Raw genomic sequence first — 18,808 nt, 5'->3', positions numbered from 1 at the left:
CTGTTACTTCAGCGCTCCCATCTCAGGGGCAGATCAACACCGGCGCCGTACCTTTCATTCATCGTATCGAACCGCATATCGGCACAATCCTCCCGGAAAAAAGGCAGAGTGACAGCGGCTACAGACAGGCAGGGACAACAGACAGAGCTGGAAACTCAGGTAAACTCCCACTGCAATGTTATAGTAATTTTTGTTTTATCAACTGTAGGTTGAACTAATCCATGCTCGTTACACGATAACGGTACATTTACTATAGGCTAACGTTACTAAACAAATCGCTCCACATTTGCTTTTTGCCGTTACATCCTCTCTGCAGGCTAAATCAACAGTGGTACACAGGATAGTAAGATGGGTCACGTTAGTTGGTGAAGTAATGTGGAAAGCGATTTAACTTTGCACTGGATAACATTAGCAACTGATCGGCGTTTGCCGGCGAGCTAACATTTATTCATTTAGCTGACGCTTTTATCCATATATGTGCTTTATATATGTCAGAGGGGCAACTAGGGGTTAAGTGTCTTGCTCAGGGACACACTGGTGGATGTGTCACAGAGGGGAGTTGAACCTGGGTCTCTCCCACCAAAGACATGCGTCTTATCCACTTCACCATTACCACACCACTAATGTGATTTTCTCTGTGTTTCTCCAGCTTTACTTTATTCACTTTGTTCTTACTTGACATCATCTGAACCTTTTTGGTCTGATGTACTTCAGCACATAATCCTTTATTGTTGTTTTGTATCCTTACGTGGAGCCTGTGTTTTGCTGTGAGCTGGTTGTTTTGTTAGTGGACTGCATGTCGTTAGCTGCCATGTTGTCGCTGTAGTACGAGAGGAGCGTGCACAGGGCTGAATCCGACCCAGAGTCCCCACATTAAAAGCAGAATAGTGGCTGATCCAAGCAATGGAAAAAACAGGCGTGTGTTTCATTCTAAGTGAGCTTTTAGCCCACTGACAATAAGGCAATGAAAATTAGATTTATTAATAAGTAATTTCATTGAAAAACTTACATATAGCCCCTTTAAAGGAGACCTATTATACTGCATTTCTAGTCCTATATTGTTGTTCTGTGATTCCTGTATGGCAGCTTTGCATTATTCAAAGTTCATAAAAATCATTTTCTATCTTATACTGGCCCTTCATGCAGGCACTCATTTCATCCTCTGTCTGAAACAAGCTGGCCCACCCTCTCAAAGTCCATTGTCTTCTGATTGGCCGAGACCTGAAGCACATTACCAGGTTGTTGTTGCCACTGAGCAGTACAGACAGACTCAGTGTAGCTCAAGCAGCAAATTTCCGGTTAAATGTGTGAGGACATATAGGAAGTAACAAAAACAATTCATCGAGTGGCCACTTGAGGTTGGCTCCAAAAGGGAGTCAATCCCCATTGACCCCCATGTTAAAATGGCCAACTTTACAGCAGAATGAAACATGTTTACAGCCTGGCTAGCTAATTTTGGGCGTGGCCACTTTGATTGACAGGTGGCTGCTGTTGATGTCACTGCTAGTCGTCTGCCTGCGCTCTGTTATTGCTGTACAGTTTATTGGTGAGAACCTCCAGGAAGTCTGTGCTAAAGTTGGTGAGTGAAATTCTAGTATTTTATTTATGTGTTAACAATATCTAACTGGTATCGCTGTCGGCATACATAGCTTGTTAGCTTAGCTCGTTATGCTAGTTAGCCAGATACGAGCAGCCCCAAACTGTGCTAACAATGCAAAGTTAACGGGAGTGTGTTCTAACCACAGTTTTTAAGGAGTCAAAAACAAGTCAGCAAGAAGAGAGAAGCCAAAATGTATTACATTAAAGTTAGTGTTGGGTGATAATACTTTGATGAAAAGGTGTCTGTGTGAAGTTGTAAAGTAAAGGCTCAGGTGAGTCCTGAACCATCCCTTAGTTATGCTCCTATAGGCCTAGACTGCCGGGGGACTTCCCATGATGCACTGAGCTCTTCTCTCCTCTACTTTCTCTCCCTCTGTATGCAACCTCATCCCATTAAAGCATGTTACTAACTCGACTTCTTCCCTTTCCCGTAGTCTTGTGCTTTCTCGTCCCTCTCCTCTCTCCTCCTATCATGCAGGTGTTTCTGGCTCTGGAGCTGTGGAGTCTGGATCTGTGGTTGCGAGTCACCTGCTGCCCCCGTGTTCCTGCTCGACACCCTCTGCTACAACTATTGTTACTAGTCCTATTGTTATTATTGTTATTATTATCATTAACATTACGATTGTTATCATTAACACTACTATAAATATCTGTACCATTATTCATTTAGTCTATAGCAACATCACCTTTACTGTCTGTACCTCTGTGTGTATATTGTGTAGGCTGCCTCCCTCCCCTCTCTCTCTCCTTCTATCCCTTTCTCTTTTTCTCTCTGTTCCTCTCTCTCTCTCTCTCTCCTTCACCCCCAACCGGTCGAGGCAGATGGCTGCCCACCCTGAGCCATGGTTCTGCTTGAGGTTTCTGCCTCTTAAAGGAAGTTTTTCCTTGCCTCTGTCGCCTAGTGCTTGCTCTTGGTGGGAACTGTTGGGTTTCTGTAAATATCACAGAGTACGGTCTAGACCATACTAAAATAAACATGATTAAATACCAGAGAGGTTATCATGCTGAGGTGATCTCAGAGTTCAGTAGCTTTATGGCTCTTTGGAAGAAGCTGCTTAACTGTCTACCCATTGTTGCCAGAGGAGCTGATTGCAGAACCCTCCAGATGTGATTTGCTGTTTTCAGCTCTACAGGAGAGAACCGCTCCAGCTTCCAGCGAGGCTCTTCAGCCTTTTCTTTTTACGCCACAACACCTGAACACTACTGATGTGAAATTATGACACTGGGTTCCTATCAATAGATTTTATCATTATAATAATAACTCTTACACACATTATTTCAAGTCATACAAGCTATTGCTTGTGTATTTGGAATAATTTGTTTTAAAATGTATCAGACTAATTATTTTAAAAATAAAATCAAATTCTTCATTCATCATCAGTATCCTATGTTAATTGTAATTAGTTGATCTAAACTTAATATATTATAGTTAACAGCTGTAAATGAAACTAATAAGATGGTATTTATAGGTTAACATTTTGCATATATGTAAGAGGAAAGTAAAAAATGAAAGTTTGATGTTATATAATGTTTTATTTTGACATTTCTTTAAGAGACAAATTTATCATTTTATCATTTCAAAAACTTAGACTGATGTTCTTAAGCAAGAGCTTTAATGTTTGGTGTTTTCTCTGTGTTATACGATTAGGTTGTCCTTTGTATTGACAGAATATGAAATCTAACATTTTCAGTAAGTAATAAAGACAAGGAGTGCTAATGTATATAAAATTTATTACATGTGAACCATAAAGCATATATTTTTTTAAATGGACCTATAACACAAATATGGACAATATTTAAAACTAAAAGTAAACAGAAATAGAGAAGGCCTTTCCACATCAGTCCATATTAACAGATACAGACTTCCAGCACACTAAGGAGGCTTCCCAGGTCTCTCCAGTGTGACTACAGGAGAAAAATGTGTAAGAAATGCTTCAGGCAATGAAAAATATAAAGTAAACAATACAGATGAGTCTTTAACAAAATAGCATATCATGGAAAAGCTAATTGTCTAACGTAATTTATTTCAAAAAGTGAATCTTTGATATATTCTAGATTCATTACACAAAGTGAAGCATTTCAAGACTTTTTTTTGTTTTCATCTTGATGATTATGGTTTACAGCTCATGGAAATAAAAACTTAACTGGAGAGGAGCTCTCTAATCAGCTTAGTAACTCAAAAACACCTGCAAAGGTGTCTGAAGCCTTTAATCTCTCAGTCTTGTTCTGGTGCTCTCAATGCACTAACTTTTCCACGGTATTCAAATTTTTTGAGATTTTCATCTAAAAGGTGGCTCAGTGTTTTAATGTTGACAGTGCTATTATGTCATATAAAATGTAACAAGGGAGACAGTCTTTAAATGTTTTTGTGTTGTCTTTTTAAGACAGACAATTTAATAACAGCTATGTCCAGTAATAAAGACTAGTAACATTACTTACAGTTTAAGCTGTGTAGCAGACATGGAGGCATCAGAACCTCAACAAGAACTGATCACTGAAAGAAATAAACATCTTATAAAAAGTACCTTTCTCTCTCAAGTGTCCTTGACAATAATCTCGCATAGCCCTGGCGACAGCAGCAATGTTATTCAAAATAGCGGTGTGTGGAATTACCTAACGTGATCTGTTAATACTGTTAAGAGTCATGGCTGTTAGGAATATGGTTTCTGTGTTCATGTCTTTCCTGTTTAAGTCTGCTTTTGGTTCCATGTCTTTGTTCCCAGTCCTGTGCCTTAGTTATGTTTTAGTATTTATTTCTTGTTCCTCATCTGCATTATGTTAGTTTAGTCTGCTCTGTAGTCCTCGTTTAGTTTTTGTCTGCTATGATCCCTGTGTTAGAGTTAGCCTGTGTCTTAGCTCCTCGTTCTGTGTCTCGGTTCGTGTTTTGGGTTTCACTCATGTCCGTCTCTGTCGGTCACCCATGTCTGTCTTCTTGGCGTATTAGTTCCCAGTTCAGTGTTTTACTTAGCTTCAGTCTGTGTTAGTTTAGTGGGGATATGTCTGCTTGTGTCTTTATTAGTTTATACTTATTCCTCTGATCTGTTATGTGTTCAGTAACCTGTCATGTCTGTTCCCTCCAGTATTCCTCTGCCTGGCTGTCTCTCTCTTCTCCCCTCTGCTCTCTCTCTGCCTGCCTCGTTAGCCTCATGTTTGTCACCTGTGTTGCTCCCGCCCTGCACGTTAGTCCCTGTGTATATATCCTGGTGTTTCCGTCTAGTCTTTGTATGGTCATTGTAGCATGTTGACGCTCTGTCTGTCTGTGGTTGTAGTTCGCGCTGTCTCGTCCTGCCTGTTCCCTGTGAGTTCTTTGAATTTTGGTTTTCACCTGTTTTTTGATTTCTCTGTCGGATCACCTGCTTAGTTGTTCCTCTATGATTTTGGATTACCTGGACTCAGCCACTCATTGTAAGTGTGCTCGCTTTTTGTTTGTTGGAATAAGTCTCCTTTGAACTGTACCACCTCTGCTTTGCATCCTGCGTTTGGGTCCTCCAACCTGCTCAACCCACACCTACCCTGACACATGGCTAACTTTTTACAAGCTTCCATCATGTAACTAAGTAATCTACCGCTAGCTTTAGCAAGTTTATTACAACAAAATCAAATGACATCCAAATAAACGACTCGCAACTAACGTTCTCGTTACGCAAAAGGGTTCATTGATTTGCTTTATATTGTTCGTTTTATTAATGTTTTATTAGTAACTGTTAACATTAGTCTCAACAAAATGTAGTTTTGCAAATAAACGTTACCACTTTTATATATTAAAAATCGTTTAAGCATTTTAAACCTTGTGTAGTATATTATCAATAATAGAGAAATAGTTATTTTAAGTGTTCTATAGTTTCAGGTAACTTACCTTTCCTCGATTGTAAATAACGACCATAGACTGGTAAAATCACGGTCACAGGTTCCAACCTCCACCATAAATCTCCAGGGATCTAGAAGCTATCTTTGCTAATGCAGAGTAGCATATAGCATTAGCTCCTTAGCCTGAGCTAACTTGGTCACGTCGAGCTAGGCGGGCATGCTTTCAGCAACACGTCACCTCAGCTCCACCCACCTCTTTGCCCATTTTTGGTTATCCGGGATTGATGCACGGTGACGTGCCACCAAGATGGCGACAACCGGCTCGCCCAATTTGGGCTTCAAAATTGCTCTTCAGAAACCAACAGTACCGTCACAGACACTGCGTCCATTTTTATAAACAGTCTATGGCGTAGCTGTGCGGCGCAAATGACCATATATGGAATACCGGCTCCATGTAGCTCCGTGTGTCGTCAAACGGAGCTGTCAGTGGAAAAAGCTGATAAACAGGGTGTTCAGAACAGGAGGAAATCTGCAGTTTTGGCTCACGAGGATTTCTTTAAAATACTTTTACCTCCTTATTTGAAGCTTTGGCCATGTTTAACATTAACATCCAACATTATAACATTGTAAGACAGAAAATATGGAAAAGCATAATTTGTCTCCTTTAAGTAGTGATGCTATGTAAAGCCTCTCTATAGTTATTTCTAGACTAAACTGTAGAGTGGGGGGTGTGTGTGTGTGTGTGTGTGGGAGGTGTCCTCACAGTCTCACGGTCCAGTTGCTTGTTGACCTTGATGACCCCACAGAGTGGATCAATAAAGAAATGGTTGTCTCGATCTCCACTGATGATGGAGTAGAGAATGTCTCCATTCAGCTGACTGTCAACGTCCTCTGCTACCATCTGAAAACACACGTACACACACGCAGGGTGAGTGAATGTTTCAATTTGCCCTGTCCTATACTTTACAAAACACTTTCTTTATAATTGTTTGTGTTCCAAATGTCTTCTTCCAAACTGTCAATACACACAGGTTGCTATGGTATGGTGACTTTGATATTCACTGCACTACTTTGGAATCCATTATGAAGCCCAGGTCATTTTGGCTCTACTTTGCCCAAACTTTACCAACCCAAACACACAGTTTTGAGGAAATCACAATAATCTGTGTGTTCAGGTCAAAATATACTTATTTATATACTGTAAAACAGACTAAATACTCTAAATATATCTATAATATGTTATTCTTTAATAAGACTGAATAGATAACAGCAGCACAAGCACAAGAAATTTAACAATCCAAGGAAAAATGTGAACATTAATTCTTCTTTGCTTCGCTATGTAAGTAGTGAATTTTCTCACGACACTCACGCAACTGACACTTTTCACACGCAGCAAGCAACTGTTATGCCACACATCATTTTTCTCATGCAGTGAAAAACAAAAGTATAACTGATAATTATCATTGAAAAGGTGCCACAAACACATTTAGAGGTTACTTTATGACATAGACACAGAGGAGGGAAGATTAAATTATGCCTGCATGTGTACTGACTCAGCAGGTATGATATCACATGAGAAAAGTTGATCTACAGGAGAAACATATCTGAACACAACACAGAATGCCTGAGAGCTCCACTGCATTATATTATGTTAGACCTAGTTCTACTTCGTATAGGCATCGCCCTCTAAGGCTATCGCTATTGGGTTTACCCCTATGCACAGCACTGAGAAGCCCACCCGCGATGTGGGCCTCTCTTACATCCTCACCTTGTGTATATACAACAGTGAGATCTAGCCTCCCATTTTTCTTCAGCACTGAGTTGTCTAAAGAGCAGAAGATCACCAGCTAGCGTTGTCTTCCAGCAAGTCAGCCAGAGCGGGGCGGGATGCCACTATATCCGTACGGGTGTGCGGCGTCTGACACAGGCTTCATCCTGCCGGGGTACCTCCATCCCCCTCAGGCAAACGTTGAGCTAACAAGGAAGCTAACATGCGGTTTGCCCGTGGATCAGCCAACCAGGGAAACTCCATGTGTCCACATTGCTCCACATTAGCTGTGGCTAACGACATCTAGCAACAAGATTGCTTGCTGTTGGTCCGACCCTTGACGCTCAGAAGAAACGACTGGTATGCTATGGGTCGAGACTGTGTGTGATAATGTTGTTGCTCTTTGTGTGCAAGGTGTTATTGGAATAAATGCTCTGTGCCTGTCTCAGTCAACTCAGCCATACCAAGCACACGGTCCCTACACTGTGTGAGCCGGCTGTCGTTAGCTACACTGTGTGGCACTACTGTTAGCCTGTCACCTAACCGGCAGCTCAACTCTGCTCTGTGCACAGCTGGAACGGTTGCAGTGTGTAACCTTCATCTGTGCCTACACAGCTGCGGTGCCCCCCATCCCGTTCCCGGCCTCTCATGCTTGGGTTGGTTTGCCTCTTCCATGCCGCGGCATTTGTCGTGCGTACGCCACCTGTGAGCTGTGAGGGACTGGGTGGCTTATTATGTTGGCTCGTGGCAGGTGAGTCTGTGCTTGATGGTACCTTATGGGCCCAGTGAGGCGTTGACTCATCCTGCTTTTATTCAGCACTGAGAACCAAGGTCCAGGGAGGCTGCGCCTATACTCATAAAATCTGGAGTTACAGTACGTAACTACCGTTCTATTTTGTATAGGCTTCGCCCTCTAAGGCTATTGCTATTGGGTTAGAGGCAAAGCAGGACGAGTCAACACCTCACTGGCCCATACGGTACCACCAAGCACAAAACCCACCTGCCCAGAGCCATATATGAGCCACCCAGTCATCCGCTGTCCGCAGCATTGGTGTCAGTGTGCGCACAAGCACCGATGGCGTGACATGGGAGGGAGGGGACTGACCCATGTGTAACAGTCGGGCAACTGGATGGGTGGCCCAGCAGCTGTACAGAAGCAGGCGGGGTCACGACAGCAACCGCATCAGCTGCGCACAGAGCAGGGCCAGCGCGAGCACCAAAGGCAAAGTCTTATCCATTGCGCCTCCCTCTCGCTGCGGATGGTCGGTGAACGTTCCCTCTAGCTGGATGAATCCTGATGCTCCTGTTTTACGCATGATTCATGTGCTACTCGGGGATGGCCATGACAGTGTTGGAGCCCTAGATTTGAAATTTTGAGCACTGCACCAATTTATGGTTCATCTACATCTATATAAAGCAAGGGAAATAACCTCTTTTAATGAGGTGAAAAGGTCCCACGTAGGCCACATGAGACCTTTTCACCTCAATGATAAATTATTTTTAATTCAGTTATAAACTCCTAGACTTTAATAGCTCTTGTGTTTCAGCAGGTTTTCTGCTCATGTTCAAAACTTTCTGCGCATTCAGAATATCTCCCATAGTGTTCTCTGACATATTACAAGACTAACGTCATATTTTAATGAGAGTTCATAATATTTTTATTCTAGCTGGCCTCTACTCTGCTGTGCATTACGTTATTGATCCGTTGGTATATAGTCCATCCCCTTTAGACCATTAGACCAACACAGTTTGGGACAGCATGCTGCATGTGAAACCAAAACCAACCAAAAACACTACTGATCAGGCAGATAGGCCTATTTCACCACAAATAACTTCAGCAGCTCAATTACAGTAACGCGAGAAAATGTAATTTGTTGCTTTCCACCTCTTGATACCACCATACTAAAAAAGGCACTATTATAAAGACTCAGAAACAAACACATTATCTTTCAGTATGGCCTTCCGCAGCTTCTGCTGTAAAATTGTCTGTCTCTATGCAGTTTTGAGGCAGTAGGTCTGGGTGATGCTACAGTGTTTGAGGGGCATGCTCAGTGTTTTTTCTGCTTTGGAAGCAAAGAGTTTCCCAAGCCACCTGTGTCATCTTCCTTAACTGAAAGCTCCTTAAGCAACAAATAACCATGAAATCAATAGAGGTTTTTTAAGGATACCTTGTGTGTGAAGGTGTAATGAGAGAAAAGCTGATAGTGTGTACAAAATGGAAATGTTCTTTCTGTAGGGATCATGACTATTCAGAGCAAATTTAACAGAAATCCAGCCAAAACCAACAAAAGTGTTAGTCAAGGGAATTTGTGCATAATGGTGGCGCTACGAAACAATAAGTTTCTCACTGAAAACGTTAATAAACTGTCTTCTTTTGACCACGAAAATCCTTATCAAATTTCATGCAGATATGGTCAGTACCTGTAAAGATAATTGTTCTGGATGAAAAGTGTTATCCAGTACTTCTGGACCACTTCCACCCTGCAGCCACATGCATGCAGGGAAAACACTGACCGAAACCTACCTGGACTACAGACTCTCCAATGGTGGCATCCTCTGACACCACTGCAGTGTAGAGGTCACGGCTAAACATGGGTGCATTGTCATTGACATCTGTCAGGTTGATGTTCACTGTAGTAATGGCACTCAGTGGTGGTGCCCCGCCATCACGAGCCTCCACTGTCAGGTAGTAGTCTCTACAGATCTCATAGTCCAAAGGCTGGGCAACTAAAATGGCTCCTGAGAAGAGAAAAGGAACAGAAATATGCAATTGGATGAATGTATGAATTAAAATATCATAGGGAAAAGATGTTCTGAAGGTCTACTGTCAAATGAAAAATGGATCCATTGTGGTGGCTAGTTGAAGGAGTCATCCTCTATGTATGTAATAGTGTCAACAAACACCATGAGTCAAACCAACAAAGAACTGATATATTAAGTATTGTGTGTATCAAAAGCACTATATTGCCAAATGTTTTAGGACACCCCTCCAAATCATTAAATTCAGGTGTTCCAATCACTTCCATGGCCACAGGTGTATAAAATTAAGCACCTAGTCATGCAGACTGCTTGATAGTTCGTGATAGTTTGCCACCTGTGAACTAAGTCCATTTGTGAAATTTCCTCACTACTAAATATTCCACGGTCAACTGTTAGTGGTAAACAGACTCGGTGATTCGGATCAACAGGAACACGAAATGGTAGGCCACATAAAATCACAGAGCGGGGTCAGCACATGCTGAGGCACACAGTGCGCAGAAATCACTAACTTTCTGCAGAGTCAACAGCTACAGACCTCAAAACATCGTGTGGCCTTTGGATTTTTATTAATTTTACCTGACGCTTTTATCCAAAGCGACATTTACAATTGCTATATATGTCAGAGGTCCCACGCCTCTGGAGCAACAATGGGTTAAGTGTCTTGTTCACACCAAATGTCTGTGTCTTATCCACTGCTCCATCACCACACTATAGCTCAAAAACAGTGCGTAGAGAGCTGCATGGAATGTGTAGTAAAGATCCTCAATTTGTCTTTATTCTTATTCACTTCCTTTAGTTCCTGTTCTTATCACTGATTGGCTCCCACTTCCACCTTTCAATCTTCCTAATTGACTTGATTGAGTTCACCTGTTCACACTATTTAAGGACTGCACTCCCTTTCACTCACTCTTTCACTTCCACGTGGGGTGGCAGTTCTGGTAAGACAAGTTTAATTTTTTCTCTTTAGTTTTATCCTATGTTTATGAAAACTTAGTTTAGATGTCTGTCTTTTCTTATTTCCTTGAAAATGGACATGTGAGTTTAGTGTCTAATATGTTTGCTTTCTTTCAGATTGAACAACTCATGTGTCTTTTCTTTCCTGATTATGTTGACAAATGCATCACCTAAATTGGAAGAAATAAAACGTTTATTCAGAGGATATACCAAGTTTCCTGGTTTACTTCTACGCATTCTGACCGATGCGTCCCATGACGATAGTAAATGTACCTTTTGGAACCTCCTACTTTACAGAATGGGTTTCCATGGCCGAGCAGCTGCATCGAAGCCTTACATCACCAAGTGCAATGCAAAGTTTCAGATGCAGTGGTGTAAAGCACGCCGCCACTGGACACTAGAGCAGTTGAGACGTGTTCTCTGGAGTGACGACTCACGCTTCTATCTGGCAATCGGTTGGATGAGTCTGGGTTTGGCCGTTGCCAGGAGAACGGTACTTGCCTGACTGCATTGTGCCAAGTGTAAAGTTTGGTGGAGGGAGGTTATGGTGTGGGGTTGTTTTTCAGGGGTTGGGCTTGGCCCCTTAGTTCTAGTGAAAGGAACTGTTGATGCTTCAGCATAAGACATTTTGGACAACTTCATGCTCAACACTGTGGAAACAGTTTGGGGATGGCCCCTTCCTGTCCCAACAATACTGCGCACCAGTGCACAAAGCAATTTCCATTAAGACATGGAAGAGCAATTTGGTGTGGAGAACTTGACTGGCCTGCCCCTCTATCTAATAGAACATCTGTGATGAATTGGAGTCTGCCAGCCAGGCCTTCTTGTCCCACATCTGTGGCCGACCCCACAAATGCGCTTCTGGAAGAATAAAAAATTCCTATGATCAACCTTGGACAGCCTTCCCAGAAGAGTTGAAGCTGTTATAGCTGCAAAGGGTGGGCTGACTCCATATTAAACCCTATGGATTAAGAATGGGATGTCATTAACCTTCATGTGCATGTAAAGGCAGGCAACCCAAAACTTTTGGCAATATAGCGTATATTCCTCTGTGCCATAGAGCTCCATCGTTGTCCTCCAAGCACCAGTTTATTTAAGGAAATGAACAATAAAGTATGATGACACAACTATTGTAGGCCTCATCTCAGACAATGATGGAAACCCAGTACCGCATCGAGGTGGACCAAGCTGTCACTAGGTGTTCGATGACAACAATGATCAACAGAGCCAAAACCCAGGCACTCATTACTGACTTCTGAAGTAGGCCATTTCCCAAGAGCTCAACAAAGACTTTATTTCCTCAGGTAGCTTAAAAAATACTGGATCAAGCAAGCAACTCCTTGTTCTGTTCTTCTCCAGTATCCTTGAGTCCATTATTACATCATTGATCACAGTATGGTAGCACGGACAGCCAAACAAAGAAAAAACTACAGCGGACTGTCAACAAAGCATCCAAGTTCATTGGCGAACCACTGCCATCAGTAGATTCCCTCTATACACATCGGACTGTAAAGCAAGCAAAGAAAATCATCTCTAACCCCTCACATCCTGCTCAGCACCTTTTCCAGCTCCTTCCCTCAAGGAGGCACTACGGGTCACTCTCCACCAAGATCAAACGCTTCACAAATAGCTTTTTCCCCATAGCCATCAGGACTCTGAACTCCTCTGTTTAGTTTAGTTGCCCTCTCATACACTACGCATCTTCATTTACCCACTGTATTTTGTATCATTACATGTTGTGAAGTGTATTTTCTATTCGTTATTTGTATTGTATGCACGTGATGCAGAGCTTAAACATACTCTACTATGTAGTATGTATAATACCTCCATTGTTGCTGGGTTTTGTCCTCAGGTGGTGGTTTCCGGCCACTATGCAGGACGGGCTCACTTAAACTGAGCAAGCGATTGACCAACAAAATAATTATAAACTAATTATATTGTGATCTTATATGTATACTTGCATCTGCTTGTAATTTTAGTTTTGCTGGCTGCTCTAGTTCTGGTGATAACAAAGTTACACCACTGACGAATGCCGACAAACAAACAATACAACATGCCGCAGAAGACCAAGAAAATCGATGGCACGGCGACAGCACGGGAATGTTGGAAAAATGTGAATATAGAGCAAATGTGTCCAGCGATGACTTCACGGACACATTAAGCAAGCAGATTGATATTGTATTTCAGGACTCTGATTTCATCTGCAAACTCAGAAAGATACTGGTGGATTCTCTTATTGAACCGGTGAAAAAGGTTATCACCGACTCCAGCACAGAATCACTAAGGGAAAAACACAAGGATAAGCTTGCAGCCAGAGATGGGGACTCGACTTTGAGACTTGGACTCGAGTCCAACTTAAGTCGCACACACAGTGACTTCAGACTCGAGGTTCGGGACTCAACAATGTTTATTTTTAGGAAACGTCTGATGAGCTTGCTGTTATTCCTCTCCCTCCGTTACCTATAACCTTCCTACGTAACACATAGTATCAGATGCGCGTGGCCACACGTGCCAGAGGACAACAAACAACGGCAGCTGCTGTGCCATTCATCATAAACTTTGGCTTCAAAACTTCATACAATGAGGCCCAAACAAAGAAGAGCTTAACGCAAAATAGGTTAGTAACCTGTGGTTAGTAAACATGTTTAGCTCAGCATTGGCAATCTAACATGCTTCTTGCTTTAGTTATGACCTACGGGATGTTAACTCCGACTGTCGCTCGTTATGAAAAGATGAATGAACGTTTACTTGCCAAACTTGTGGTGGTTGATCAACCTAATCATTTACATTCCGCTGGCTGCCATCACGTTAATTATTAACATCGGCTGCAAACAGCTTACAGGTTTATTGTTGATCATGTAACGTTACAGTTTTATTTAGTTATAACGTTACACTGGTTTGAGAGTCTGGGGAATGTGTTGACTTACAGTAGTTAATAAGCTGTCATTAGTTGCAGACGCATTGTTCATTAGGCTACATGGTTGTACTCTGTGATAAACAGGTTACAGGATCATGTAATGTTGCAGTTTTTTTTAGTTAGCTTTACACTGGGTTTGAGAATCTGCGGGGTGTGTGGACTTACAGTAGGCTAGTTAACAAGCTGTTATTAATTGCATTGCACATTACATGGTTGTGCTCTGTAAGTGAAAAACAGGTTACAGTTACAGAATTCTTTATAGCTATGCAGCCTGGATTGAACACAGCAGGTGATACAACATTCATTATAACCACGAGAGACTTGAGACTTGACTTGGACTCTAGCTCAGTGACTTGAGATTTGACGGACTCAAGCTCAGAGAAATGAGACTTGACTTGGACTCTAACTCAGAGAAATGAGAATTGTTTCTTAGTATGGTCCCGAATTTTTATTACATCAGTCAATTGGAACTCTTATATCAGCATCACACTTTGTATGGGCTTTGATTTCATAAACTGTAAAGGAAATCATGGAGCACCTGAACAACATTATTTTACACAGAATTTCCCTTCAGGGATCAATAAAGTATTTCTGATTTTAATATTGGTGGGGAGATAAACTGTAAGCTTTTTACATCTGATAAGCTGAAATATACAAAAAACTAAAATAACGTGTTCATTTTACATCTTAATACTAGAAGTCTGAATAGGCATCATGATGGTCTCTGTTTTGGCTTGTATAGGCAGTAGTTTTGATGTAATTGGCTGTAGTAAAACCTGGCTTAATGACGCATCATACGTGGATATTCTTAATCTCGATGGTTACAAGCTATATGACAAAAACAGATTAGGTAGACCAGGTGGTAGAGTGTGTCTATATGTAGATTCAGGACACTCCGTAACTATTTGTGATTACCTCAATATTGATGATAGTGACTCAGATTCACTATTTATTGAGATAATTGTAAAAAACGGTAAAAACTTCATTGTTGGAGTTATTTATCGATCTCCAGACTCTGACCTTGACATTTTCAAAACCAAATTAGATGAACTTTTATGTCTTATAAATAAAAAATAGTTTTATTCTTGGGGACTTCAATATTGATATCTCTAAAGAGGATAAGGCAAAAAATTATATTAAGTCTTTTAATTCTTACACATACTATAAATACATAGAGAAGGGATAGGGTACACTAGGGTAACGGAATCCAGCAGATCAATCATGGACAACATCATTACAAATATTGACAATGCCAGTATTGATTCAGGTGTAATACTTTCCGTCATTAAAAGATAATTTTACGACTGATTTTCTGAAAATTTTAACTGAAAAGTTAAAATTATAAATGGGAAACATTACAAAAAGTTTTTGAAAATCTGAAAGCCAAAAATTGGGAGTCAGTATATATAACTTTAAAGATCCAGACATTGCCAACAATGTTTTAATTAATGAGATAACTGACTCCATTGATTGAACAATACCTGAAAAGAACATAAAAAGTGGTGCTGTAGATCAGAAAGTGTGGCTTACCAGGGGTATTTTAAAATCTATCACAACAAATAACAAAGTGTATAAGCTTTATATTAAAAATCCAAGTGATGCAAATAAGGAATCATTTACGAAATATAGAAATAAGTTTACACATGTAATACGAATGGGTAAGCAAAGACACTACACTGAGCTTATAAAGACTGCTCAAGGTGATCAAAAACGATCCTGGGAGGTGCTCAATGAAGTCCTTAGCCGTGGACACAAAACCCCTGTGCCGACATCAAAACAAAATAAAATATCAGAAATGCTAGTAGTGATCTTGACAGTGTAGATAGCTTTAACAATCACTTTATCTCTATAGGTAAAGACCTTCCCAACAAAATTGGACAACCAAAGGGTGCTACTTTCACACAATATCTTCAAGGCAATTATTTGAATTCATTATTTTTTAACACCAACTGACAAAAATGAATTTTGTACAATCATTCTGTCAATCATTATGAACATGGAAAGTTCCCAGACAGCAGGGACAGAAGGAATCTGTAGCAAAATTGTTGTAAATGAAATTGTGGAGCCTCTTGCCTACTCTATTAATCTTTCTTTACTTTGTGGGACTGTGCCCAAAATGACAAAGATTGCTAAAATTGTACCCGTCTTTAAGTCGGATGATAAAAATAACATGAACAATTACCTATCTATATTGCCCACTATCTCTAAGGTATTGGAAAGAATTGTAGTATATACTAGACTTAGTGATTACTTAGAAAAGTTAAATATTTTTGTTCTATCACAGTGTGGCTTTAGGAAAAAGAGCTCCACTTGTATGGTAATTCTTGATCTCACTTAAAAAATCAATGACGCTATAGATAAAGGTGACTGTTGAATTGAAATCTTTATTGATTTATCCAAAGCATTTGACATTATTGACTTCAAACATTATGGTGTCAGAGGAACAGCGCTCAGCTGTTTTAGAAGTTATATATGTGGAAGGGAGCAATATGTACATATGAATGGCCACAGATCTCAAAATAAAACCATCGAATATGGGGTCCCCCAGGGATCCATCTTAGGGCCACTCCTCTTTTTACTGTATATAAATGATTTTGCAAATTCCACTAGCATACTACATAAAGTATTTTTTGCAGATGCTACAAACTTATTTTTATCTCATAAAGATTTTTATACAAAATAATATAAATGTAATAAATTATTCTTAAATATAAACAAAACAAATTACTTAATCTTCCATTATAACAGAAATCGATAAAATTTTGACCATGCTTACAGCGAAAGAAATGGTTCAATCATTGAGAAAGTGAAGTCGACAAAATTTCTGGGGGTACATCTTGATGAGTTCTTAAACTATAAGGTTCATATTGATGAATTGACGAAAAAATCACACAAAACACTCATAACTCTGTACAAGTCTCTATTGAGCATCACCTAAATTACTGTAATGTCATATGGTGCAATACTTTTCCAAGTTACCTAGTGAAATAACAGATTTACAGAAGAAACTTATAGGTGCCATTTCATGGTCCAAGATAAACACTCCCATTGATCCTATTTTCTACAACTACAGTCTTCTTGAAGCTAACAGAATGTAATATCTTTCATAATGCCTGTATAATGTATTATGTAGTACATATGCTTAACAACAGACTATGTGACCTTAGCCCTATGTACTGCAAATCTTATCTGTCAAAGTTTCTCTTTATTGCACATTTGCCTATTTACTTAATGATAGACTGATGCAAAGATTTCTCATTTTCTTGTCTGTTTTGTTTAGGGACCACTGGGAACTTAGGATTAGGGTAGTTTAGTTTTTAGGGTTCTATGTAGGTAAATTTTGAAATACTGTAGAGTGCATTTGCTCTACTTAATTGTAATATATATTTAGATAATATCTTAATACTTTGTGTGTTAAATGATTTGCTTATTGTCTGGTCCCCTATGTACAAGCTTGAGATAGCTTATATATATATAGGGTGTCCCTATTCACAAAGCAGTATTATTTCTATTATTGTACTTGTAATGTTGTTGTCGTGAATAAAGTATTGATTGATTGGTAAGCCACAGAAGGTCATTGCTGACAAGGCTGGCTGTTTGCAAAATGCTGTATCACAGCATATTCATGGGAAGTTGACAGGACGGCTAAAGTTTGGTAGGAAAAGGTGCACAAGCAACAGGGATAACTGCCTTGAGAGGATTGTCAAGCAAAGTAGATTTCTGAACCTGGGGGAACTTCACAAGCAGTGGACTGAGGCTGGAGTCAATGCATCAAGAGCCAACACGAACAGATGTGTCCAGGAAATGAGCTACAAGTGTTGTATTCCTAGTGTCAAGCCGTTCCTGAACCAGAGATAACGTCAGAAGTGTCTAACCTGGGCTATGGGGGAAAAAAATAATTGAACTGTTGCTGTTGGTCAAAACTGGTCAAAAATAAATTTTGCATTTCATTTGGAAATTAAGGACCCAGAGTCTGGAGTCCAGTGTGAAGTTTCCACAGTCAGTGATGACTTGAGGTCATCTGCTGGTGTTGGTCCACTGTATTTTATCAAGTCCAGAATCGATGCAGCGTCTACCAGGAGATCTTGGGGCGCTTCATGCTTCCATCTGATGACAAGCTTTATAGAGATGCTGATTTCCTTGTCCAGCAGGACTTGGCACCGGCCCACAGCGCCAAAACGACTAGTACCTTGTTTGCTGATCATGGTTTTACTGTGCTTGATTGGCTAGCCAACTCGACTGACATGAACACCATAGAGAATCTATGGGGTATTGTCAAGAGGAAAATGAGAGACACCAGACCCAACAACTATGAAAACAACGTGGGCTTCCATAACAGTCTCAGCAGTGCCACAGGCTGTGTGCCTCCATGCCACGCGGCACTGATGCAGTAATTTGTGCAAAAGAGCCACACCCAAGTACTGAGTGCATAAATTAACTTTTCTCTATTCTCAACTTTTCAGAATGTCTTTTGATGATTTTAATTTTTCAGAATTTCTGCATTACACATTTTTTATTCTAATATTCTCATATTTTGAGATACATATATTTGATTTTGATCAAGATTTAAACTAAATAAAATCACTTTATGTGGAATGAATCTAGAATGTATGAAAGTTTCGCTTTTTGAATTAAATTATGGGAAAAAAGGAACATTTCTAAAAATATAGTAGCATATCACAAATCAGCAACTATAACAATGGCATAATGGCCTCTGAAGCATAAGAGTTCAAGTTAGGCTTAGCCTGCACGCAGGTTAGACACCTAACAGCTAAAATCCACTGGCTACGGCGCATTACGGCTGTGCCGTGAGCTAATCGCGGCCATTATAGTCAATGCTCGTGACCAGACGCGGCCACAGCGTGTCCCAGAAGCGGCTGTCCACTCTGCTCCACAGAGAATAGGTAGTAGGTTTATTTTTGCTGCTACCCACGTCAAGCAGCACAGAGCAGATCGAACCAGGCAGGAAGTCAGACACAGAACGGCAGAGAGAATCCGGTCAA

At 40.5% G+C, this 18,808-nt stretch overlaps 1 protein-coding gene and 1 long non-coding RNA gene across 4 annotated transcripts in view; one reads left to right on the top strand and one right to left on the bottom strand.

Annotated features, from left to right (window-relative positions):
* The window catches only part of fat3a (FAT atypical cadherin 3a), a 345,169-nt gene that overhangs the window by 76,223 nt on the left and 250,138 nt on the right, over positions 1-18,808 (bottom strand). The window contains exons 16-17 of the mRNA XM_046074254.1: positions 9,699-9,913; positions 6,170-6,307 (exon numbers count right to left, since the gene is read on the bottom strand). Of these exons, the coding sequence (XP_045930210.1) occupies positions 6,170-6,307; positions 9,699-9,913 (353 nt within the window). The remainder of the gene's footprint in view (positions 1-6,169; positions 6,308-9,698; positions 9,914-18,808) is intronic.
* On the top strand, positions 4,664-7,574 carry LOC123986152. 3 transcript variants are annotated; one of them, XR_006828794.1, is made up of 3 exons: positions 4,664-5,004; positions 6,213-6,334; positions 7,221-7,574. It is a non-coding gene; the product is annotated as an uncharacterized LOC123986152 (long non-coding RNA). The 3 variants fall into 3 exon arrangements; XR_006828795.1 differs by having other exon boundaries at positions 6,172-6,334; XR_006828796.1 differs by having other exon boundaries at positions 6,160-6,334.

Source organism: Micropterus dolomieu, linkage group LG17 (genome assembly GCF_021292245.1).
Source record: "Micropterus dolomieu isolate WLL.071019.BEF.003 ecotype Adirondacks linkage group LG17, ASM2129224v1, whole genome shotgun sequence".
Classification (NCBI taxonomy): Eukaryota; Metazoa; Chordata; class Actinopteri; order Centrarchiformes; family Centrarchidae; genus Micropterus; species Micropterus dolomieu.
This window is presented reverse-complemented; position numbering and strand designations above follow the sequence as displayed.